Source organism: Lathamus discolor, chromosome 15, assembly GCF_037157495.1.
Source record: "Lathamus discolor isolate bLatDis1 chromosome 15, bLatDis1.hap1, whole genome shotgun sequence".
Lineage (NCBI taxonomy): Eukaryota > Metazoa > Chordata > Aves > Psittaciformes > Psittacidae > Lathamus > Lathamus discolor.
Window position 1 is genome coordinate 8072297 of NC_088898.1, and position 23983 is coordinate 8096279.

The following is a 23983-nucleotide window of genomic DNA, read 5'->3' on the forward strand; positions in this document are numbered from 1 at the left end:
GGACCATGGGGGGACATGTCTCTGTATGTCTGTCTCTGGTGCCTTTCAGAGGAAGCAAACTGTATCCTGGGATCCTCCTCAAGCCAGATCTTGGATTAGCATGGAAGCCTTTCCTTCTTTCTGTGTCTTCTTAATGAAGATAGACACTAAATACAGGTGGGGAATGAAATCTGATGCACAGGAGAAGGAGGCTGGTCCTGCAGTGTGCAAATGCTCATCTGTCTTTCCCCCTCCTCTTTTTCTCCTGCCATCCATCTCCTGTTGCTAAACGTGCAGCTGGAGAGGGGGTTCCCAGGCAAACTTCCCCCTGATGGGTTTTGACAGCTCTAATCAGGCAGGAATAGTGATGACCATGTCCTGCACTCCTGTAAATTGAGGTTCAAACTGAATATCCTTCACCGTGATGCTGCAGCTCCCATCACTGCCTGCAGGCTCCAGCCCCAAATGCTTCCACTGCCATAGCATAGCTCTCCTAAACACCTTTGATGTGGAGCTCCTAGTGCCCACTCAGGGGTTGATGTAATACATACATATATTCTTTATGTCATGTGTAATAATGCAGGCAGATTTACAGGTTGAGGGAGGATGTCCATCCTGGGATGCTTGGTATCAGTGAGGAGCTCTGAGTTGAACTTTGAAATCAGTATGTTTGTGTGATGGCAAGGTGCTGGTTTAATGATGATACTGGTTTAATGTGTTGTCAGTTCTTTATTGATGCTTCAAGTTGTGGGTTATTGTTGAGAGAGGGGAGGCTGTTGAATAAGTTGCCCAGAGAAGCTGTGGCTGCCCCATCCCTGGCAGTGCTCAAGGCCAGGTTGGAAGGGGCTTGGAGCAAGCTGCTCTAGTGGAAGGTGTCCCTGCCCATTGCAGGGGGTTGGAACTGGATGAGCTTTAATGTCCCTCCCAACACAAACCAGTCTGTGGCACTGTGAAAATGAGGAGGTGGATCTTCCAAAGTGATGCCTCCTTTGGAAACCTGAGTCTGGGACTAGTGAGCAACCCTGGAAGTCCACTCAGCATCTCCCCTTACACACCCCATTAATAGCCCTGCTTGGCAGATCTGAACTAGGGTAGTCCAAAGGCTAAAAGATGGGACAGCCCAACAAGGGCAGTGAATCCTGTTGAGGGCACTGGTCTTTTGACATCCCACGCATTTGTGTTTCATGGTAGGTCTGTGGTGTATAAGCCAGTGCAAAGTACAAAGAGGTCTTTCTGTAGTTGAGGATTTCTGTCTCTCTCCTAAATGGTCTTTTATCTAATGCTATGGGTGAGTTCAAGATATTCTCTTTCCTCAGGAAGGCCAATAACAGGTTCCTCCTTCTCTCTTTGGCATCTATTGCAATTAGTTCCAAGGGCCATAGGCTGGGATTGATTTGACTGCCTTTAGGAGTAGCTTAGGTAATCCTTAGATCTGTATCTAAGCTGGCTCCTGAGGCTGCCTTTCCTAATCACCACAGACCTGGTCTGTGTTGCTGAGGGCACCAATCAGCTCTTGCTACGACCCTTGACAGCCCTTAGGACAGGAGCCTCATCCCCCATATGAGCCCATTTCCCCCAGTGAGTTTGGAAGAGCCCATTCCCAGGTGGATCTTGGGTCGCCTTGGGATGGGTGGGCTAACTTCCACCCTTGGCATCTTCAAGACCTTCAGGTCCAGTCTCTGCAGGCTCTGCACCCACTCTAGGCAAATGCCATTGGCACCCGCAGATGCTCAGTTGAGGGAATGGAATCCTCTGTTATCTCTGGATTTGGGTTTGGGGTCTTCTGTTTTAAGCACATCAGATCCAGTCTTACAGCATAGTCCCAAACCCTGGCAAAGCTGCATGGTTCCTGCCTCCCAGCGCTGAGCTCCCGTGTGAAAACTTCCTTACATGAAGCGTGCCCTGCTTCAGCCTCTTTGCCTTTAACCCTCTCTCTTCCTCAGGTAAATGATGATGTTCCCTGTTCCACATCCAGCTCCCCACTCAATTTATCTTGTTTATTGACCCAAGCAGAAAGTCAATGTTTTCTTCATCTGCCATTTACTTTGATGGCAGCCAATTTGGTTCAGCAGGAACAAAACTGGATGCAGCAGAGTTCACTGCCAGATTTTCCTCCTTTTTCTTATTTTAAATGCTGATTTTCCACTTTTTCTCCACACACCTGGCCCTGGACACAGCTCGGCAGCCTCTGCTGTAGGATATGGCTGCAGGCAAGGCTAAAAATGCACGGCATCACCCCAGGAACGGGAGAGCCAGGAGGGAGCCTGCGGGTCAGCTCATTACAGGCAGGCGCTGCTGCAGCCAGGGCTGCCCGCTCCGTCCCCAGGGGTGCTGTTTGTTTGCGAAACGTGAGGCTCTGGGGGTTTCGTGTGCATTTGAAGCTCTGTCTCTTCCTCTGAAGTCTGAAGGCGATGCTTTGCAGCTATCGCCTGGATCAGAGGGTGTTAGGCACCACGCCATGGGCTCCCGGGGGCTGCGGTTTGTGATGGGGTGGGAAAGTGATGGAAAAGGCTTGCTCGCCTCTCCACTGGGATATTTGTGAGGCTGTGAATCGGGAAAGGTTCATTGAAGTGCAGTGAGGAGACCTGCCCCAAGCGCAGGTCTAAATACAGCTCCTGCCCCAAAGTGTTTGCAGGTTGGGCGCAGCGTGTGGCTGCCTTGAGGTCTGTCCAGGCTGTGCTTGCTGCTGTGGCAGCACGTCTTTGCAGGGGAGATAGGAGACAAACCCTTGTAGCAGTGCTGGTGCCGTTTTAGGTGATAACCAAGGTGATTTAATGGAATGGGGCTACTGCACAGGGTGCTCCTGGCCTTCCTGCAACCACCGATGTGCATCCCTTCCCCTGTGCCCCAGTGGCATCTCTCTGAGCCTGGGCTGAGCTTGTTCGGGGATTTCAACCAGCAGAAACCCTTCGTTTTCTTCATGATAGGAAATAATTTGCTCTGAGGTGCCCACATCTCCAGGCAGGAGGGAGATGGGTCCCTTCCAAAGGCAGCAGCATCCTCACTTCTGGAGACCAGACCCACGGAGGTGATGTCCTCAGAGAAGGGGCTCGGTGACCGGTGTCTCACCAAGGAGGGTGCTGCCCTTGTGACAAACTGAGCTGTACTCCGAGGAGCCAGTAATGTATGCTGGGCACCTTGGAAAGCACAGCCTGCATTGGGTGCCTAGATAAGAGCGGAGTCCTTTTGAAAACCCTGCCCGTATGGATGGAAAATCCCTATGCAAATCTCTCCCCAGGTATAAAATTAATTGGATTCCAACTTCAAAGAGGAGTTGTGGGAACGAGCTGTAAATAATCTGGTTGTGCCTCAGTTCCTCTGTCTGCGGACACTCACCTGGCAGTTTCAAAGCCAGTGAGCGTTGCTGATGGAAGGTGCTATATATAGCAGCAAAGCTGTGTGTGTATGTATAGGTGTGCATAAATACATCCCCAGGAACTGACCCACATGTGTGGCTTCTAAAATGCACCTCATGGGTTTGGTTCTCCATAAAGCTCTAGTTCTGCTTCTCATGGGTTCTTACCCCTTTCTCCATGCAGCAGGGGCAGGGCAATGACTGCCCCCTGTACTGGGCACTGGTGAGGCTGCACCTCGAATCCTGTGTTCAGTTCTGGGCCCCTCACTACAAGAGGTGCTGGAGTGGGACCAGAGAAGGGCAGCGGAGCTGGTGCAGGGCCTGGAGCCCAAGTGTGATGGGAACGGCTGAGGGACCTGGGGGGGTTTAATCTGGAGAAGAGAAGGCTCAGGGGGGACCTGATGGCTCCTACAAGTGCCTGACAGGAGGATGGAGCCAGGAGGGGCTGGGCTCTGCTCCCAAGGAACAAGGGATGGGACAAGAGGAACCGGCCTCAAGCTGCCCCAGGGCAGGTTTAGATGGAGCTGAGGAACAATTCCTGCCCCAGAGGGTGCTCAGCATTGGAACAGGCTGCCCAGGGCAGGGCTGCAGGCACCGGCCCTGCAAGTGCTCACACAGCGTGGAGACGAGGCCTCAGTGCCATGGGGCAGTGGTGGCCTTGGCAGTGCTGGGAACAGTTGGACTGGATGAGCTTACAGGGCTTTTCCAACCTGTTTGATTTTGTGATTCCACACGATCCCTGGGATGCAGAGGCTGGTAAAGGTCACCCATCTGTGGCTTTCGGGGCGTTCACCTGGATGGATTCTGGTGGAGCTACATGGATGAACTGCTGAGGTCTGCAGGGGCTCCTCCGTGGCCATCCTACCAGCAGCAACCACCTTACCAGGGCAGGGATCCGCTGTCCCAGCACTCATCCCTGCCTGTGTGGAGATTGCTGGTCCCAGCACCCAGTTTCTCAGGGACTCAACACTGTTCCCAGTGGATCGATAAGAGCATCTGTGAAAAGTCAGAGCATGGATAACTGATCCGGCAGCCCCGGCTGTTTCCTATTTATCTAATCTCGTTCTATTGGCATTTCTAAACTGCTTATCACCTCCACATCTGAACACTTCATATGTATCCTGAAAAAAGCCACAATCACTGTGTAATGAGAGCGGCTGGATCTGGGATGCGGCTGCTCCCAGTGCCTGGGTGCAGGGAAACAACGGGCTGAAGGGTAACCTTCTCCCTCTCCCGGTTTCCCTGCAAAGTCCAGCTTTTCCTGCTGACCCTCATGAACTGCTGTAAAGTCAGATCTGAACTCGCCCTTGAGAACAAAGAACTTGCCCATAATACCCTCATAGGCTATAAAAGGGAATGAAGACCTCAATGACTTGTTGGTGCCCATGTGGATGCTGAGGTCTGAGCCCCGCACTAAAATGGTCAAGCTGGCCATTGCAAAATGCTCCTGAATGACTGAAGGCAGACACAGCCCCTCATGACCTCACCTGGAGCATTGTGTGCAGTTCTGGTGTCCTCAACATAAAAAGGACGTGGAACTGCTGGAACAAGTCCAGAGGAGGCCACGAGGATGATCAGGGGCTGGAGCACCTCCTGTATGAAGACAGGCTGAGGAAGTTGGGGCTGTTCAGCCTGGAGAAGAGAAGGCTGCGTGGGGACCTCATAGCAGCCTTCCAGTACCTGAAGGGGGCCTATAGGGATGCTGGGGAGGGACTCTTCGTCAGGGACTGTAGTGACAGGACAAGGGGTAACGGGTTAAAACTGAAACAGGGGAAGTTTAGATTGGATATAAGGAGGAAATTCTTTCCTGTGAGGGTGGTGAGGCACTGGAATGGGTTGCCCAGGGAGGTTGTGAGTGCTCCATCCCTGGCAGTGTTCAAGGCCAGGCTGGACAGAGCCTTGGGTGGGATGGTTTAGTGTGAGGTGTCCCTGCCCATGGCAGGGGGGTTGGAACTGGATGATCTTGAGGTCCTTTCCAACCCGAACTATTCTATGATTCTATGATTCTATGCTGTACCCTGTACTGGGTCCACCCCCAGCACCTGTGGGGCACTGTAGGACATCTTTGCCTCTGTGGGGCTGGGGACAAGCTGCAGCACCAAGGGGGCTGTGCATACCCAAGGCTGAGCAGCGGAGCAGGGAATGGAGCCAGCACATGGGCTGTGGTCCTTCAGCTCCAGTCTGTCCCTTCCACATTCCCACCACCAAGCAGAGTCCCTGTTTCTAGGCTGGGAATGCAGGGCAGAGAGCCGGGAACTGCCACAGCCGAGCTCTCTTTTGGGATAGGATAGATGTCTGTTTTAAATGGGAAAATCTGTTAGCTCATCCCTTTGGGATGCTGAACAAGCAGTGACCTGAAATCTTGGTTTGCTGAATAATTGGAAAGGCAAAGACAAGGGGAAGGTGGTTGGATGCTCAGTTCCTCCCTGGGATCTGATTGGAGCTGTGTTGGGAGTGGTTATGGGAGAGGTAGCAAGGAGATGCCCAGATCTCATCACAGCAGTGAGATTAATGCCGTTTTTCACTGTGCCACATAGAATCTATGTGGTTTTATTTGAACCAGCCCTGGCAGGGCTGTAATCAGGGCCTGGTACTGGGGTGGCCTGACCCATCTCATGTTTTCAGCCTTTAATAATTTATGATGAGAGATCCCAAGCCTTCTGTCTAGGCTTTTGCTCGATTGCTTGTTTTGCTAAGATTTCTTTCTCTCCCCCCAGGCAAAACTGTAGCAGAGGATCGAGGCAGACGTTTTGTGGAGGGTCTCTTTTTTCACAAGCAAAGAACCGCCTTAATTTGAGCAGCTTAAAAGTGCTTTTGAAGAGCTCGAATCACTGCACACAGTGTGAAGCCTTGTTTGATTTCAGCAGCGAGTCGGCATCGGTCCTCATGGCCGAGCATCCCTGCTCTGAAATGCTGGCTAAGAGATACAGCAGCTGCCCCAAAATAGAGAGTTTGGGTCTAACGGGGATGGGGAACTGGGAGACTGGGGGAGATGAATGGGCTGTACTGGGATAAGAGGGGAAGAGGATGGTGAGCGGGCAGGTAGGAGCTTGCCCAGGGAGAGGTGTGCTTGTGGAAGGTTGAGTGATGCTGCATCCTGCAACTGCTGATGGTGAATGTCCTGTTTCCAGAGGGGACACCTTCCTTGTCCTCCCTGCCCAGAATAAAACTCCCATTAAGCTCCTCTTTAGCCAAGATTATCAAGTTTGCGAAACTCCAAAGCCGGGAGGTGCCAGGGTCAGTTTGCTGTGCAGCCTTCAGGCAGCCCCTGTGTGCACATCCATTATGGAACCATCTTTAATGGTATGATCATATCCTAGTTTTTCACCTTTGCCTTGCTCAGCACAGCCGATGAACCTGCTCTGGGAATGATCTGCATTAATGTAGAGCTGTAAAAACTTCAACCAAAGTCAATGAGAGCTGTGCTCTGAGCAGGGGAAGCATCATTTAATGCTAAGCACTCTGAAAAATCAAGTCTAAATGTCTCAAATTTGGTGCATGTAATGTAGGGTATGGCTTTTTACATTACTTTCCCTGGGCCTTAGCTCCCTGTCTGTAAAGTGGGGATGCTAACAGGGAGATTGGGAATTTAATCACTTTATTGGTTGTGAAATACTGCTGCTTTTTGGTGTTGAGCAGAGCATAAGCAACCCATGAGGAGCCGAGTAATTGTGTGTGCAGAGCAGCATCCAAGTACAATAAAGTAGGAGCTTTGTGACCTTTAACAAAAAGAAAGCAAGATGCAAAGAAGCTGCAGATGATGTTGGGTTTGAGGTGCTGAGAAGCCTGTGGATGTTCATATGTACCCAGACATGGTTTTCGGGATGCTTAAATGATGAGCTCCAGACTGTTTCAGGCATCCAAAGGTATCAGGCTACAGCACAACATCTTTGGCGTTTGAAGAGAGAGGTATTTCAGATAACCCTCTTGTATGTGGTCTTGCAATTAACACCTTCATCAAAGTGCATTATTACCAAAGACTGCATTAAGGTTGCCCTGGCAACTGTAGTTCTCACGTTTTCATAAGTTTTGTGTATGTGACATTGGAACCTTTCTGATTTCCTTTATTACACTTCTGCACGCACAGACTTGTGTGTATCCGTGTTGTGTGGCTGCTGTTTGTGGGAAGCTTGATGGACCTTGATGTCTCACCAGCTTTGCAGTGCCCGTCTTATCTTTCTTTGGAGACTTGGTCTGGGTCTGTGTCGCAGAGCGCATGCTCTGCAGGACCCTTGTTACCATTGGAGATCCCAACATCCAGGTAGAGATAGCCTGGACGTGGCATCCCCATAGAGGGCTTTGCTCCCTCTAAATTTAACCATGGGGTGCTGCATTTGGTGGATGCTCTGGATGTGGGTGGCAGGGTTGCTGAAAGGGCTGGGATGCATCCAAGCAGTTGCTTACAAGGTGGGGATAATAGCAGAGCCCAAGCTGCTTCCTTATGGAGGATCTGGCTGGCCTTGCTTGTCCTCCAGGGTCCCTGCCCTTGGTCACAGCATGATTCTGTGGTCAGCGTTTAGCTGGTAGGGGTGTTAGGTGCCTCCTTATGTGCAGCCTGCAGAAGGTCTTGCCAGCAGCATTGGTGAGGTCTGCTTGGCCATGAACTCTCACTAGGTCCTCTCACTTCCTTTTCTGTGCAGGTTTTCCACCCATGATATCACCACGTTACCTCTGAGCATAAAAAATACCCTCCAGTTGTGTTTTCTTCCTATATTGAAGCCAGAAATGTATTTACAAGTAAGAAAATGATGGTCTTGAGAGGATGGGATGCAAGGAATTGCTGGGCAAGCTGAGCTAGCGCAAGTATGAAGTGGTAGAGAGAAATCATTTGATCATTTCATTTATGTGTGTTTTAATCATGCATCGCTGCCTTTCCTGATAATCCCCACCCCAATAGCGCGCTCTGTTTTGCTGGATAAACACATTACTCTGTGAGTTAATGAGTGTGCAATTGCTGTCAATTAATACATATTACTACTATTGATTGCGTGTTGAACAAGCAGATTCCACCACTGCTAACTGTTGGAATTCCTATAGTAGGAGCTGCCTAAAACCCCTCACCAAAAGGTGATTGCAGTGGTGCGAGGGGCTTGGTGGCTCCTCACTGAGCCTGGAGCTTTGTGTTCCTCATGGGCTAAATGATATTTTTCACTCTTATTTTGCTACTTAAGGTGTTAAACCTTTGCTTTTCTGGTTTGCTCCCATGTTTTTATCCGTTAGATTTCACATTATAAAGCTTTTCTTTGCATCTGAAGTTTGGAGGAGCAGCGTAGGGGAAGGGACGGGTCAGGCTCATCTGAGCCTGTGGGATTCATAACTTAATAACTAATGTTAATAAAGCTGAATTAGGTATGTCTGGCTCTGGCTGGTGATAACACTGTCAGCAGAGGGAAACAGACTCCTCTGAAGCTGAAAACATGAGCTGGGATTGGTTGTAGTAGTAGCAGGAGGGAGCTCGGGCTCTCAGGTTGTATGGGAAAAGGGAAGTAGTTTTGTCAGTGCTGACACCTTGGAAATGGGGAGAGTTACACCCTCGCCTTGAAGAATTAGCTCCTAATGAAGCTAATGAGGAGCAGGTAGAAAACGTGCAGAGAAATGACGTTTGCCTGGTGCGGTGTGATAGGGCAATGAGCCCCTGAGACCTGCTGGGATGTGGCTGTTGAGGCTCCAAAGACGATACAGGTAGCAGGATAAAGCCTAGGACCTCAAGAAAAACCTGGAGAAGAGAAGGGGAGATATTATAACAGAGACAGGCCAAGGGGAATGGCTTGAACCTGCCCGAGGCGAGACTGAGCTGAGCTTAGGCAGAAGCTCTTCCCTGTGAGGGTGCTGAGGCGCTGGCACAGGGTGCCCAGAGAAGCTGTGGCTGCCCCATCCCTGGCAGTGCTCAAGGCCAGGTTGGACACAGGGGCTTGGAGCAAGCTGCTCCAGTGGAAGGGGTCCCTGCCCGTGGCAGGGGTTGGGACTGGATGGGCTTTAAAGTCCCTTCCAGCCCAAACCAGTCTGGAATTCAGTGATTTGAAAATGGCTGGGAAAGGTGAATCTTAAATAAACTGAGAATGAGATATTGAGAAGGTATGATAATAGCCATCCCTTTTGCCATGATGTGCCAAGGTGGTCGATCTGGGACATGATAATTGGCAGTGTTCTTTCTCCTCCTGTCTGGTGTTCCTGTATGCTTATCAGGGGCTTTCTTGCTGTGCTCCAAGCCCCTGTCCCATCCCATCAAATCCCATCCAGTCCCATCCCACCCCATCCTGCATTTTGCTGCCCGGGTGTCTGGCACACAGGGGCATCCTAACAGTACCATCACTACGCAGGAGAGGCAACCTGCTGAATCTGGGATTCATTACAATCCCCAGTAAGGCAGGTGCTGACACGTGTGATTCCCAGCACAGCTACTGACCATGCTTAGTCATCCCTGCTAAGACTCATGCCCCTTTTCTTACACCTTATGCTGAGGTTGCCTGGGAGACTGAGCCATCACTCCCTGCATTTGCCTTTGGTTCATGCAGGGCTGAAGCCATAACCATGATGCTTCCCTGAAATAGAGGGAAAAATGAATTAAAACTGTCTTATTTAGAATTAAATTGAAGCTAATTTATAATTAAAACTATATGTTCAGGTTGGGTATAAGGAAGAAGTTCTTTGCTGTAAGGGTGGTGAGGCGCTGGCACAGGGTGCCCAAAGGAATAGTAAATGCCCCATCCCTGGCAGTGTTCAAGGCCGGGTTGGACAGAGCCTTGGGTGATATGGTCTAGTGTGGGGCATCCCTGCCCATGGCAGGGGGTTGGAACTGGTTGATCTTGAGGTCCTTTCCAACCCAAACCATTCAGTGATTCTATTCCATCCATGACATCCTAGTCCTTCACATAACAGATGTGCTGCCTCCAGGGGGGATGCAGTGGAGTGGAGAGCCCCGGGATCCCCTGGGATGTGCGCTGCATGCCGTGGGCTTTCCAAGCTCGCCTTTATTCTGGTGGGGTTGGTTTTGCTTTGTTTTTGCTTTCATTTCCTTTCTGGTTGCTGAGGTGAGCTTCAGAACCCTGGTGAAGCAATAGTGGTGGGTTTATTGATTCTCCAGCAAATTATTGATGCTTGGTAGGGAATTTTTCACACTTGGAACCGCAAGGGTTTTGGGAGAGCATCTTTGCAAGTGTTTATTACAGTATCACCACAAGCAGTGAGATTACCCAGAAAATTCATAGTAAGCAGCTCATCAGCTGTGCTACATCAGTGTAGCTCCGCTGAAATGCTTTCTGCAATGCCACTCAAGTAAGGATTTCTCCCAGTTTAGGACCCCATGGTGGCTTTCCCTCAAGCCTCCCAGCACTATTAGTGTGGCTGAAAGGAGTCTGTGGCTGTGCTGGGCAGAAACTGGGGGTTTCTGCATAGAGTAATAAATCTGGTGCATGCAAACACATCTTCATGCACTGCAATAAGAAACCTGGTTGAGGATGTGAGCTTAAATGTGCCAAAGTTACAGACCGACTTAGAAGCTGTCACATCCTCACTGGGTCCTCCAGTTGTGGGGCTGGAGATGAACTTTTGCAGAGCATCCCAGCTTAGTCAATGCATGGATAGACTTGATAGCTCATGGTTTGGCACCATAGGAGATGGTCGCTGCATCTACTACAGGTATGATAAAAGGTGTAGTGGGTGCAGGAGAGAGCTGTAACGAGAATGGTCTCTTGCTGCAGGCAGAATGAAAAAGGAAAAGGCTGAAATCCTGGAAAAAAACATATTCTGTTGCTTTTAAGTTGGAGACCACTTTTCTCAGGTGACGTTTTATTGCACATTCATCGTAATTGGGGTGTTTTACTGCATGGTGCTCCATACAGAGCAGCTGAGCCTATGGTGCAGTCGGACACGGTTGGAATTGTACTGTGAGCGTGGGAAGGGCTGAAAGTCCTATAAATAACTTTGAAAGCATCTCCAGTTGGACGTTCAACAGTGCTGAGCACTTTTAACCCTCATCTCTTGTTGCCTTGGCTCCCCATCTTCAGTGTGAAGAAAATACTACCCAATGTACAGCCACTGTGAGCCTAATGTTTGTGAGACACTGGGGGTCCTGCATGGTGGGTCCTGGGTCAAATCCCAGCATTTCAGTCCGGAGTGCTGCGCTTCACAGATGCTATTTGGGTTTTTTTTTTAGCAGTTCTATGTAATGCTCCTATACAAAATGTGGTGATGAATCTTGCAGTGCACCCCGGGCTGGGGTATGTGTGTCAGATCCTTTGTGCCCATTGCTGTGATGAATTATGCTAGGCATTGTTTGAACACACTGAGCTCTTCCCAGCCTTAACAAGGCCAAGTGCTGCAGGGCACAAAGCCCAGGACAAAGGGCTTGGGTTAACTTTGCTTCTGCTCTGATGTACAATATCCCCTCCAATCTGCTATTTCAAGGTTGCAGCTGAGAGCCCCTTCCCTCCCCAGCTCACTGGTTTCCACCCAGTATTTGCAATTCATGGCTGGGAAAGAAGCTTCCAACTGACAGAGGCCGAACCATTTTCACAGCAGAAAGGCTCGGCCAGGTCCCACTTCCACTGATGGCATCAATATCTTTGAGCAGTTTACTCTGAAACTCGAGGAAGAGTTTGGCAGCCTCACTAATGATTGCAGTGCTGGCTGGAGTAGCAGAGGAAGGTGGGGGTTTAGTGCAGGAAAAGAGATGTGAGGGAGAAAAGGAGCAGAGAAAGGCAAGAGAGGAATACGTAGGTGAGAGTACAGGTGATGCTCAGAGAGGGGGCTTGTTAGGGAGGAAATAACCTACCTGCCACATGGACATGGATTTGAGGTGTTGCAGGTCTAGAGCTGTGTTTGCCTTGGAGGCATTTTTCCCTAAGGAAAAATACAGCCTTCCCTGGAAGCTGTCCCAGAGGGATGGGTGCTCAGCTTCAGCTTTCAGGGCTGAATAGGGCCATAATGGGGACTAGAAGGGGAAAGTGGCCACCGCTTCCATGTGAGCATCCACAGGGCAAAGCGTAGGGTCCCTATGGGTAAAGCAAGATCAGAGATGATCTGATAGGGCAGGGAAGAAGGGTGAAGGCAGAGAACATCCAGGTTTAACCCCTAGCTGAACATAACAGGGTCTCTGTGCAGGGAGACATCTCTCCGGTGGGCTTTCTGCAGTGAACAGACCAGCCCTTTCTCAAGCCTCGCAGCACAGCAGTTGTTTTGTGGCCAAAACTGGTCAAAATTGTTCAGTCAAGCTGCAAAATGCAGAATCTGGGTGTAAATTGCTCTGTCCTGGTTTACAAGTGCATCAGCTCTGAAGCTGCTGATGGGAGGGGTCTTTCCAGTGGAAGCAGGAAGCAGCACAAGGTGCTTGGACATGAGATGTCCTGCCTGGGCTATGCTGGATGGGTTTGGGTCCCTGTTCTGCACTGGTCCCTCCTTTGGGGTGAAGCAGGTGGCACAGCATCACGCCTTTTGCTGCTATTGAGCCCCATCACTAGAAACTCAGGGCCCTCAAATCTCCTCTTGATCCCTCTCCAAACACAGCTCAGGGGAGCAGATGGTTGGAGCAGCACTGGCTTTGGTCCCCAGCTCACATCTGATTCTTTGTTTTTCTCAGTGCTGGTTAACTTTGTAAGACACCGAAGTCTTTAACCATTAGCAGGCAATGAAAAGGGGCAGCTGAACGGATAACACCCATTAATCCCCTTCCAGGATGAGCCGGAGCGAACAGGCACCGCGATGCACTGAGCTTATTGAAATGAGTGCTTTGGAGGCTTTGAGAGTTGCACGGTGTTGGTATTTCATGAATAAATAACCCCCAGTGATATCTGTCACTGAATCTGCTTCATTAATGAGGGCCTGCAACAAGGGGAGAGGGTGGAGGAAAGGATTTTCAAGGGAATTGAGATGAGGTTGGTGATGGGAGGTGGCACGGGGCTGGGCGAGGATGGGGGCCGTGGTCTGCACCGCGGGAGCTGTGCAAGGTCAGGCAGAGCCCTGCTGTTGTGCACCACACTCACCATTGGTGGCAATAGAGGTTGTTAGAAAAGATGGTTTTACTGCTGCTGGGGATGTAATCAGTGGGTGCTGGTAGGGAGGGGAGTGCATTTCATTTACAAGTGTATCATTTGGGTGTCTGCATGTGTCTTTGAGAGGGCTGGAGAGTTAAAAGAAATAGCATGTACATGTGCTTGCATGTTCTCTATTTCTGGAGAGAATCTGGCACCAGAAATTATGTTGCTCGCTCCAAAATACCCTTTTTCATAGGACCCAGCATCTGCTTCAGGGTGGTGGGGAACTGCCCCATCACACCAGTGCTGAGCCCTGCCTGGTCCCTGTGGTTTCAGTGCCTGTGTCCACCCAGGGGCACCAGCAGCTTCCCCTGGCTCTCCAGTGTGCCCCAGGCATGGCACGAACTGCGGAGCCAGACTTCTCCATCCTGCCTTGTCAGATGGGATCCGAGGGTTACTCAGTGAAATTCAATACGGATAGATGGAGAACAAGAGAAAAGAGCTGTTCTTTTGCAGGCAGCTTGTTACTGCAGGGAGAGTGATTCATCCATCAGTGCTGGCCTAACGTGGCGTGCCCGGGCAGTGGTGGTCGGATGCTGCTGTTGCTCCCGCCTTGTCTGCACTGCCTTCTCTCCAGCTATGAGATTTGGGGATGAGGGTCCTGTACAGCAGCTGGGAGGGATGGGCAGGGGTAGGAAGTCGTCTTCTCTGTGATGGTTATCCCAGTGTCATTGTGGGAAGTGGATAGTTAATTATTGCTCTTCATCCCCCCTAATTGAAAGGAGCCTCTGAGGCTGGCAGTGCCTCCATCTAAGACCCTCTGGGTTATGCAGGTTAGACATAAGGAAGATGTTCTTCCCTGTGAGGGTGCTGAGGCGCTGGCACAGGGTGCCCAGAGAAGTGGTAAATGCTCCATCCCTGGCAGTGCTCAAGGCCAGGTTAGACAGCGCTTTGAATGCCATGGTCTAGTGTGAGGCATCCCTGCCCATTGCAGGGGATTTGGAGCAGGATGATCTTAAGGTCCTTTCGAACCCAAACCGTTCTATGATTCTGAGAAAGCAAAGCTTGCTCCCTGCTCGCTCCGAGCATCGCAGCAGCCCTCTCATCTGCTGCCATCCCCCTTGTCAGCACGCCGTGTCAAAGTGATGCTCCTTTGATCTAACAGCAGATGACACCGAAGTGATCCAGCCAAACAGCCTCTCTCCATCAGCAGGCAGCAGCGTCACCCCTCTCCTCTCACAGGTGACACTTGAACGCTTCCCTCTGGCTCCGCTGACCCACCTTCCAGGGAGGTTAATACTTTAATACGCTTAATGGCTCGTCCCAGCTCGGCAGCCCCTGCCCGTGCTTTGTCAGGGGTCACCATTATGCCAGGCGTGATTTTGAAGATCAAGATTTCTCTTCCCATCCTCTGCCCTCCCACAGCCACCCTTATCCAGCCCCAGAGTCTCCTTTCCACCACCTAAGGCAGCTGGAGCTTCTCATCTTCTTTCAGGGATGCGGGAGCTGCAGGAGGGTCTGGTTGTTTGGTACCCAAATGGAAAAGCCGGGATGGAGGATGGGGGCACAGTTCTCCTTTCAGTCCACCTACGATGAGAAACCCCTTGAGAGGACCAGATGGGGCTGAGCTTTCTGGGTGGGCGGTGGAGGAGTTGTCATGTGTTTTAAATAATTCTCCCTACATTAATAAACAGTGTTTTTTGGTTAGTAAATACTCTGGGTAGTAACTAATATGCCCTTTCTCTCCCCGTCATCTCTCCAGCAGAAATACGTGCCCTGATCTAATGTATTCTCTCTGTTCTCACTCCCTCACTTCAGAGGAGCTGCAGATTCTGGTGGGAACAGAGTGCTAATAGAAAAGGGCCTCTAAAGATATTTGAAACATCACCAAGGAAGGACAAGAGGGAGATTGAGCTCCAAATATGCTGGAAAATCTAGGAGCTGTGCCAAGAAAAGGGGGAATATCGGAAGCTTGATCACCAAGAGGGAAATTGGGAAGCATTAATTGGGGTGGAAGCCGACAGTGCAGACACTAATTTGCTATGTGGGGTAATGATGCAGCCAGAGGCATCACGGAAGGCATGGAGCTACCACTGCACTGGGGCACCTCATCCACCTTGATCCATGGTAGCAGAGAAGCTGCCTTCCATCCACCTCCCTAGAGCGGGGATGTGCCAATTCTCCTTGGTTTCATGGTATTTTCCTTGTTGAAACTCCCAGCTTCTGGAATGCTGTGATTGCCTGGAAATCTGAAAGCTGCCAAGTTGTGGCTTCCATACTGCACAGGGGTTTACATCGTTGGGTTTGGTGCCTGGGTAGTTTCTAGCCCTTTAGTTTGCAGGGAAAAGCTTGATTATACCCTAAAGGCTCAGAAAGCAGAAGGCAAATGTAGGGATGGAAAAAACCCAACCCACCCAGAGCTTGATTTATTTTAAAATCTCACCATTTTTATGCCAATCGCATTATATATATAATTTTTAATGCCTGACTCATGATTTTTTAGGAGCTTTTGGTGTTGGCAAGGCTGTGTGCGTGAGTGTGACTCTGCGTGTGTGTGCAGGGTCCCTCTGCTGATGGAGAATGCAGTGCTAGTACCTACGCAGCAGTGCTGTGGTCCTCAGGGGCTGCTGAATATTCCTCCACCACTGTTTCATTGCCAAGCATGGGGTTACCAAATGAAAACCACCCCGAAACAGGGAGACCAGCACTGGGCATTGGGTCGCTGTGTGGCTGCTTAGGTGCTGATGGGAGAGAAGGGGAGACCTGTGACTGCTGGCATTGCTTCAGGGCTTATTTTAAGGTCAGAAGGGTCAGTGTTTATTTGCAGTCCTGTGTGTATAAGGGTCTAATAAGTAGCTTGTGGAGGTCAAGTCCTTCGCCATCACTGACTTGTTCTGTGACCTTGGCTTAATCTTTGTCCTGTTGGTGAGAGGATGATGGGATCTATTGGCCAAGATGGATTGCAAGTAGAGGCTAATACAGAAAACGTGCTTTGAAGATGACAGATACCTTGGAGATGCTTAAAGCTCTTGACAAGCGTCTGCGTTCCCTTTGCAGGAACCCAGCAGAAAGCAAAGTGCCTGAATGCTTTGTCACAGACAGAATCTGCTGTGCGCAGGGCTCCTTTATGCTTCTTATGCTTCTCTCTTGCTTAAGAGGGCTGCCACAGCATGGCCACACCAGGGGCTCTGCAGAGCCATCAGAGGCTGGAGCAGAGCAGCAGAGAGCTGTCGCCATCCCCGCATCCCCTGCTCCAGGTCACCCAGAGCCAAGCGCAGGGATGAGCCACCACATCCACATCTTGGTGCAAAGCCAGGTTTCATGTGGAATTCCAACTCTGGCAGTGTCCCCAGGTGATGGATGAGGAAGTGGGTGCTCAGGGAGGCTTGTCCCAGCTGTGAAATGTCCAGGAGTTTCACTGTTGTGGATTCGCTGTTGTCTAGTATGGGGTTAGAACCACACACACAACTCCAGGCTATTAATAAAGTACCTCTTCATTGCTAGTTTGTATGGAAATGGTAGATAGTATCTTTGAAACCCTATAACTGGTTGATTTTCATCAAGAATGTATCTTATGCAGCAAACGTCTTCCATATAGCACAATCATAAAGCTTTAATCCTCTTGGGAAGCTTCCTTTGACTTGGTTTTGCTAATTGGAATGCCATGATTTTACCAGAGCAGCTCTCTTTATGGCTTCCCCTACCAATGCCATGCGTTCCCAGCTCCCTGCCAGCCCTAACGGTGCCTTTTCTATCCAAGGGAAGAAGCGATGCTGTCCACCTACTTTGAAACCATCAATGACTTGCTCTCCTCCTTCGGCCCAGTCCGGGACTGCTCCCGCAACAACGGTGGCTGCACCCGCAACTTCAAGTGTGTTTCGGATCGCAAGGTGGACTCCACGGGCTGTGTGGTAGGTACATGGGTGCTCATCCCAATTCTGGTGTCTGGTCTGGGGGCAAAGCAGAGGGGGGCATTGCCTGTGCCTCCCCAGGGATGCGGCCAAGGGGATGTGTGTGTTGGTGGTGGGCTCTCCCCCTCTCTGAGGCCTTCATAGCAGATCACATATGTCTGAAGGACCTCAGGGAAGCAGCCCAGGGGCTCAGATGAGCAAAAGAGAAAGGCTTGAGGCTGATGGCTGTTTTCCTGCTTGTCAAGAGAGCACAGGCTGGAAGCAGCCTTGTTTTTAATCCTGCTTTGTGCTTCCCGGTGTGCGAGGCAGATGAAGCATCTCCCCATCCTCTCCTGCTCTGGGCCCCTCTGATACCCTCAGAGCCTTGATTTGTTTCTGAACGTGCTCGTGTCTTGCCAGACAATCTCCTGAGGCTCCTCCAAAAGACCTATTAGACCCTAGGCCATTAGTTTTGGGCAGAGGCTCTGAAATGCTCCAAGCCATTGATGTATGGAGGGGTTTCACTGTGCTTCCGGGTGGGAGCAGCACAGCTCAGTACCTCTCCCTGCTCTACTCCATCTCACCTGGACAGCAAAATCACCACTTCCTGGGGTAAAGTTTGGACTTGATCTTAAAGGTCTTTTCCAACCTGGTTGATTCTGTGATTCCCTGCGTGTGGAGGTGGTGTCTGCTCTGACACTGACACTTGGGGGCCGAGCCTTGGAAGGTGCAGGAACCCCGGAGCATCCCTTGTTGTCTGGGTGTTGCAAGAGCTCCTACATGCCCAGCAGCGGGTGATGATCCCAGGGAGGGATCCAGAGCTTGCTCCTCACTCCACTGCCCTCCAAACCCATCCCTGCTGCTCCGAAGCCCCCCAAACCTCTGCCCCTTCCCTTCTCTCTGCAGGCTGAGCCCCCTGCCCCATCCCTCCCACGTGAGCAGAGGCAGGAGTTAAGTGTCTCTTTATTTATTGAAGATGTTTACATGCGGCACAGGGAAAGGTCAGGCTGAAGCGGTGCTGTCCCGGGGGTGGCGTTTTCATTATCCCCTTCTCCGGTTGCTTGTTAAGGCCATTTAGCGCGACAGCCTCATGTGTCACCAGCAGCACCTGGTGCCATCTCCCCCTTGTGCTCCTCTCCTTTTCCTCCTTTCTTTTCCCGTTGTCTTTTATTCCCTTTTCCAGCCTCCTTTTTACTCTATCTGGGGGGGTTCCCCCCTGTTTTGGGGTGTTATTTTGCTCTCGACGCCAACGTGCCTCCCAGACACTGTCAGAAGCAATCGGGACTCAATCTCCCTGTGCCGCTGGGGGAAGCGATGCCTCTTTTTAGAAGCCAGGATATATTAAGATTGAAATTGTCAATAAATTACAGGCCTGGAGCTCCACGTGGCGCGTGGAGAGGTGGAAATTGACAACTGTGTCACTCAGAGAGAATAACCCCCTGCTCTGTAATGCCTAACAGAGGCTTTATGCCGAGGATAAACTGTACACAGTGGGCAGCAGGGGAGGATGGAGAAGCAGCAGGAGCCATTCTCCTGAGTACATCACCTCCCCGGGAGCCATGGTTAAGAGGGGACACATGGGGACCAGGGCATCTCCTGTCCTCCTATTCCCAGAGCAAAGTGTCCAATGGGAACAGAAGATAACTGCAGAGATGCTCATCTTTCCCCCCTCTGTTTTTCACCCCCTTTTCTCCCTGCTGCAGGAACATGAGGCTGCTCTGCCCCTCTCCACAACCCTTCAGTCATGGGGTGAAGCCCCCTCAGCTCCTCAGTCTCAGCTGCAGGCTGAGGACAGCAGAGCTGAGCTCCCTGGGGGGAGTTTGGAGATGCTGCTGCATCCCACCACTGGTCCATGTCTCTCCCTGCCTCCCATGGCGCTGACACCAGAGGCACAGTGCTCCATCTCTCCCAGCATTCCCAACCCTGTTTTACACTCACAGCCTGCTTGTAGGGCCCAAGAAACAGGGAACTGGAGGACACTGTCGCATGTTTCTGACCATGGTCCATGGCCGTTGTCAGGGGAAAAGCCTAACGGGTATTAGGCCCTGTGTCATGCTCATGGTGTTAAGTCATAGCTGATGGGAGCTGAGTTTTGGAGCTTGCTGCATCCCCAGTGTGTGACCTTTTGGTACCTTCTGCACTGTGTAACGCATCCCTTCCTCATCCCAACCCTGCTTCTGGAGCCTGCTGGGTGTGAGCCGTGCTTCCAACGCGAGCAGGGATGGGGTCGTTGTGGGGTTGTCAGTTAGTTTTAGAGCTGAACTGCTGCAAACTCCGTTTGCCAATTTGATAAGTGCTGTGGGCAATATCGAGATGTAATTTAATTAAGCTCTCCCCTTTTTATGGAGTTCAGGGAGCATTTGCCTACTAATTTTAGCCATAGGTTTGCTCCAGCTTTACTCTGGACACTGTTTTGCAAATCAGGACATGTTGTTAATCTTTAGCAGTCAACAGTGTATTAAATTGCTGAGGACCACAGAAGTACATAATCAGTGGTTCATCAATCAAGGCTAAATCCAACAAATGTTCCAGACAGGTACTGAGCATAAAATATAGAGGCAGCCTTGTAAGCAATTAATACACAGCAGAGCTGGAGCCCAGCAGCTCAACCAGGGAGCAGTACAAATCTCAAGGATTTCTTATTCCTTTTATATATAATCATCATCTGTTACCAGCTTCGCTGGGCCTTTAATACGGCTTCCAGTAATTCTGCAAGGACTTGGGGATGCATTTATCTCTGGGCTCTTTAGCAGCGTGGGCTCTGCCATTACCTGATTGTTTGGCTTTAAAAAGACTCGGTTAAAAGGTGGAGGGTGGTTTGATGCAGCTCGTGGTGGAGCAGCTCTGAGGACACTCTCATTGGGCTTAGGAAGGAGAAAAGAGGATGCTGCTTTGCGTAGTTACGTGCGAGGGGTCACCTACAAGACCACAAAGCTCTGCAGTGCGGTCCCCAAATTCCATCCCATACTTCCCATGGGGATGGACCCTTTCCCCCCCCCTTAATCTCATGGCTTTTGTGTTGTTTTGACGTGTACCCAGTAGATGGCATTAGTGCCTAAAGGCTTCCTGCGGTTCTTTTCTTATCGGAGGCCTTTTTCATTTGGGTAACTTTAAGGATGAGCTGCAACCTTGCAAAGACCTTGGCGTTGCTAACTGGAGCCTTGTCTTTGAGCCCCACCTGAAACATAGCAACACAATCCCCAAGCTCTAGAAAACCTGATTCTGTGCTGCTTTTCCTAGAATTCCTGTTGGGTTTGTGGAATATCCCAAGAAAACAAAATCCCAGTGAGCTTCTCTAAACCTCTCCGCACATTGAGTCCAATGTGTTTCATACTATCTTGCAGGGATCACAGTAAACCAGGATTAAGTGTGCTGAAGGAATAAGTCTGATTATTGCTAGTAAAGGAGAATATATATTGAGATATATATATATATATTGCTGTTCCCTTCTACTGGCACAGCAGTAGCTGCTCAGCCTGGAGGGAGGATACTGAAGGAGGGGAAGTGCTTAACCCTCATGTGTTGGTGATTTATAATTCGAGATGAAAACCTATGAATTGGCCCTGAGGGACTGAAGGGAACACCTGTAAAATGGCTTTAATTCAGGTTTCCCACCTGTCTCTCAGCATGGTTTCACTCACTGATGCCAATCCTCTCATCCACCCCGGGGAGAAGAAGGTTGCTTGCATCTGCCACCCCATGGCCTTGCCTGTTTGAGAGCCCTGCAAGGCAGGATTGCAGCCTCAAGGGAGTAGGAGGAGTGATGCCTGCAGATGTTGGTGACTTAATCTTTTAGACTGGAAGAGAATGATGTGTGCCATAGAAGCCCAAAGATGTTGGTTCCATCCCACCTTGGGAGAGGTGTCAGGAAGGGGTAGGAGAGCCCACCAGGCTGGGTGCTGCTGCTCTGCACAGACATGAAATCCCCCTGATGATCATCCTGCTCTCAGGTTGGGGCTCCTCTAGCACAGATTTGTTTCTAAGTTGAGTGAGGAAAAGGTATGCTTTGCCTACAAGGACCATGTGAACTGTTCCCTTCCATGGTCACAGGGTCAGCCCATTAGGCAGGAGGGTTTCTTGGGCTCAGCAGTGTGCAGAAGGGAGAGCACCTACTACCAGTGTCTCTTAATGAAGTTGTGGCCCATGGTGACACTGGTGTGGAGCTGATCCCAGCCTTTATAGATACAGAAGGAGAAACTTGGCATGGGCCACACAGGCACCTAACCTTAACACAGCCTGTCTGGAGCTAATCCTTTGCTTTAGCTCTTTCCACATCAAAATGATGGGCTGTTCCTTGGCTGCTGCTGAGCGGGGCAGGGAAATGGCTTCATTTAAGAGAGTAACTGTTCAAGGAGAAATGGGATTAGAAGTGAAGGAGGAGGAGAGTTGCTCCCATCTCCTCCTTCCAGCACAAGTCACCCAGAGGTGGCTCAGGGACCATGAGGGGTTGATTGTACCTCAAAATGAAGTGGGTGGTGCTGAGAACTGATACTCTTGGGGGGAAACTGGGTGAAACATCCAAAATCTTTTGGTTCAAAGCATCTCCTTTCTCAGAAGGAGGGAGAAATGTTCAGTTCCAGCATTATCATCTGGGACTTTACGTCACACATCACGTTATCCCAGTGTAGAGCCTGAAATGAAACCAAAATCAGGCGGTGGAAAGCAAACCATTTCAGCCTTGTCAAAATGAAACGCTCTCCTGATTTCCCAATGAATTTTGAGCTGCAATTGATGGACTCCCACAAAACACTGAAGCTTCATCAAATCTGCATTTTTCTGACAGACAATTGTTCATTGAAAAATAAAAACTCATCCTTATGAGGCACCCGACTCATTAAGTTAGAGATGCTCAAGCAGGGGAGGGAGATGGGGAGGGAACAGTTCCCCTCTAATCCCTTTAAAGTTTAGCTGGCTCCCTGAAGCAGATGACTCCCTGTTCTCGTTATGGTTGGAAGTAACAAGTGCCCTCCCCAGGAGCCTGTGGGTTTGGATTTATCTCTTTTACCTTAGATAAAAATGGGATTTGAGGATGACAGAGAAGTAAAGACTGGTAAAAGCCGCTGTGGTTGATGCCGGCCATGGCAGGGAGCACACGGGGAGCCCACCACCCACCTGCCTTTGCTCGCAGTGCTGCAGAAGGGGTTCGCATCATGTCAGAAGGTGATGGCCAGGTTTAAAAGCAAGTGGAATAGCTCAGAAAGCACTGAGGTGAGCTGCAAGTATCCATTTGTGCCTGGGAGGAAGTAGCTTGGGTGATAAAAACCCCATTTGCTCCAGTGTTGGCTTTTCTAGCAGTGTTCCTCAAAGGGCTTAGCTGGCTCCAGCCCTTTCCCCTCTGATCCCCACCAGACTGGGATGCTTCATGTGTTGTGATTGCAGCTAGGTTGGGTCTTTGGGTTTGGGTTGGGTTGTAGGATTTGGTGTGTTGTGGCTGGGCTCTACCCTGGATGTCAGGTGGAGCAGGAGTTGAGTTGCTGGTCTCCTGAAGGTTGTTGGAGGTGCCAGCCTCTGCTGTGCCTAGGAAAGGAGATGCCCTGATGGGCAGGAGATGCTGGAACACCTCTCAATGTGTTGTTGGTGTCTTCAGGAAGGGAAGTAGCTGTGGGGTGTCCACTAGTTTGATTTCCTTGCTCCAGGAGCCCTGAACACATATCTGCATACATATATCTGTTAAAGCATCCCATCAACTGCTTGAAACAAGTCCATCCACTTTGAACTGAGATGCAAACATACACGTGGCGACTTGTGCAGGAGGGTCCATGTGAGAGCTGTGTAGTGGCCAGAGGTGAGGAGATGGTGCCTCATTGCCCAAGCTTCGGTCTCCTCCATGGAGCCCCAGCCCATGTCGCGGGGAGGGACACCAAGCTGAGGAGCGTGAGCTATCACAGTGTGTGCTCTGGAGCCTAGGGAAACAGATGGGTTTGATTTTTCTGAGGCTAAAATAATGATTGATGATCTTGAAAGGGAAAAGGAAGCGGGGGGGGGGGGGGGGGGAGCAGGGGGGAGGAAGGAAGAGTGGGAAGATAATGACTTATTTCTGAAAGCAGTTGTAATGTTTCCCTCTGGGAAGGATGCTCCCTGCAGTGAGGTGTTGGGGAGGGTGGTGGTGAGGACATCGCTGCCCTCAGGCAGGGGTGGCCCTGGAGAGGGATGGCCTGGAGCTGATGGGCACTTTAGTGACCTATTGCTAAGTCACTAACATTAGGTTTAGTGGCCTAATATTAAGCAAGAAGGGACAAATCCCACCCATATAGACCAGGCTGTGTGCAGCCAGACTCGGGTCCTGCTGCTGCTGAAGAGCGTTGATCACTTGAACCTTCTAAGCCAGGAAAGCAAATGCTGAAGTTGTCTGAATATATATATATATATATGTATATATAAAAGTGTGTGTATATATATATATATGGACATAGAAGAGTTTACTGCATTTGTATCATTTCTGAGCTCCAACGACTGCATTTGTATTAGTTCTGAACTCCAACAAGCAAATAAATACATGCCAGTGCATAGTTTGGAGCTCATTAAACTGCTGGCACTTGCTTGTACCTCAGCAGTGCTTCAGATTCGTGTTTTTGTCTTATGCTGAAGACGTTCCTGGGTGAGGAGTGGTGATGCCTCAAGATAAAATGGGTTCATTAGGACCTTTGGACATCGCACTCTGCAGCACTGAGTCCTGGTTCTCACGTCTGGATGCATCCAGACATTGGTGTGTGGTACCCGGAGTGCAGTAGGAGCGGGCTCGCCTGAGCATCACCTCTGATACCCCAGTCCAGAAGTTCCTGACAGAA

The 23983-nt window shown here is 50.3% G+C and overlaps 1 protein-coding gene across 6 annotated transcripts in view; it reads left to right on the plus strand.

Moving 5' to 3' along the window:
• The window catches only part of ASTN2 (astrotactin 2), a 340921-nt gene that overhangs the window by 173720 nt on the left and 143218 nt on the right, over positions 1-23983 (plus strand). For all 6 annotated transcript variants that reach the window (XM_065695849.1, XM_065695846.1, XM_065695847.1 and 3 more), the window contains one exon: positions 17066-17216. In XM_065695849.1, coding sequence (XP_065551921.1) covers positions 17066-17216 — 151 coding nt within the window. The remainder of the gene's footprint in view (positions 1-17065; positions 17217-23983) is intronic.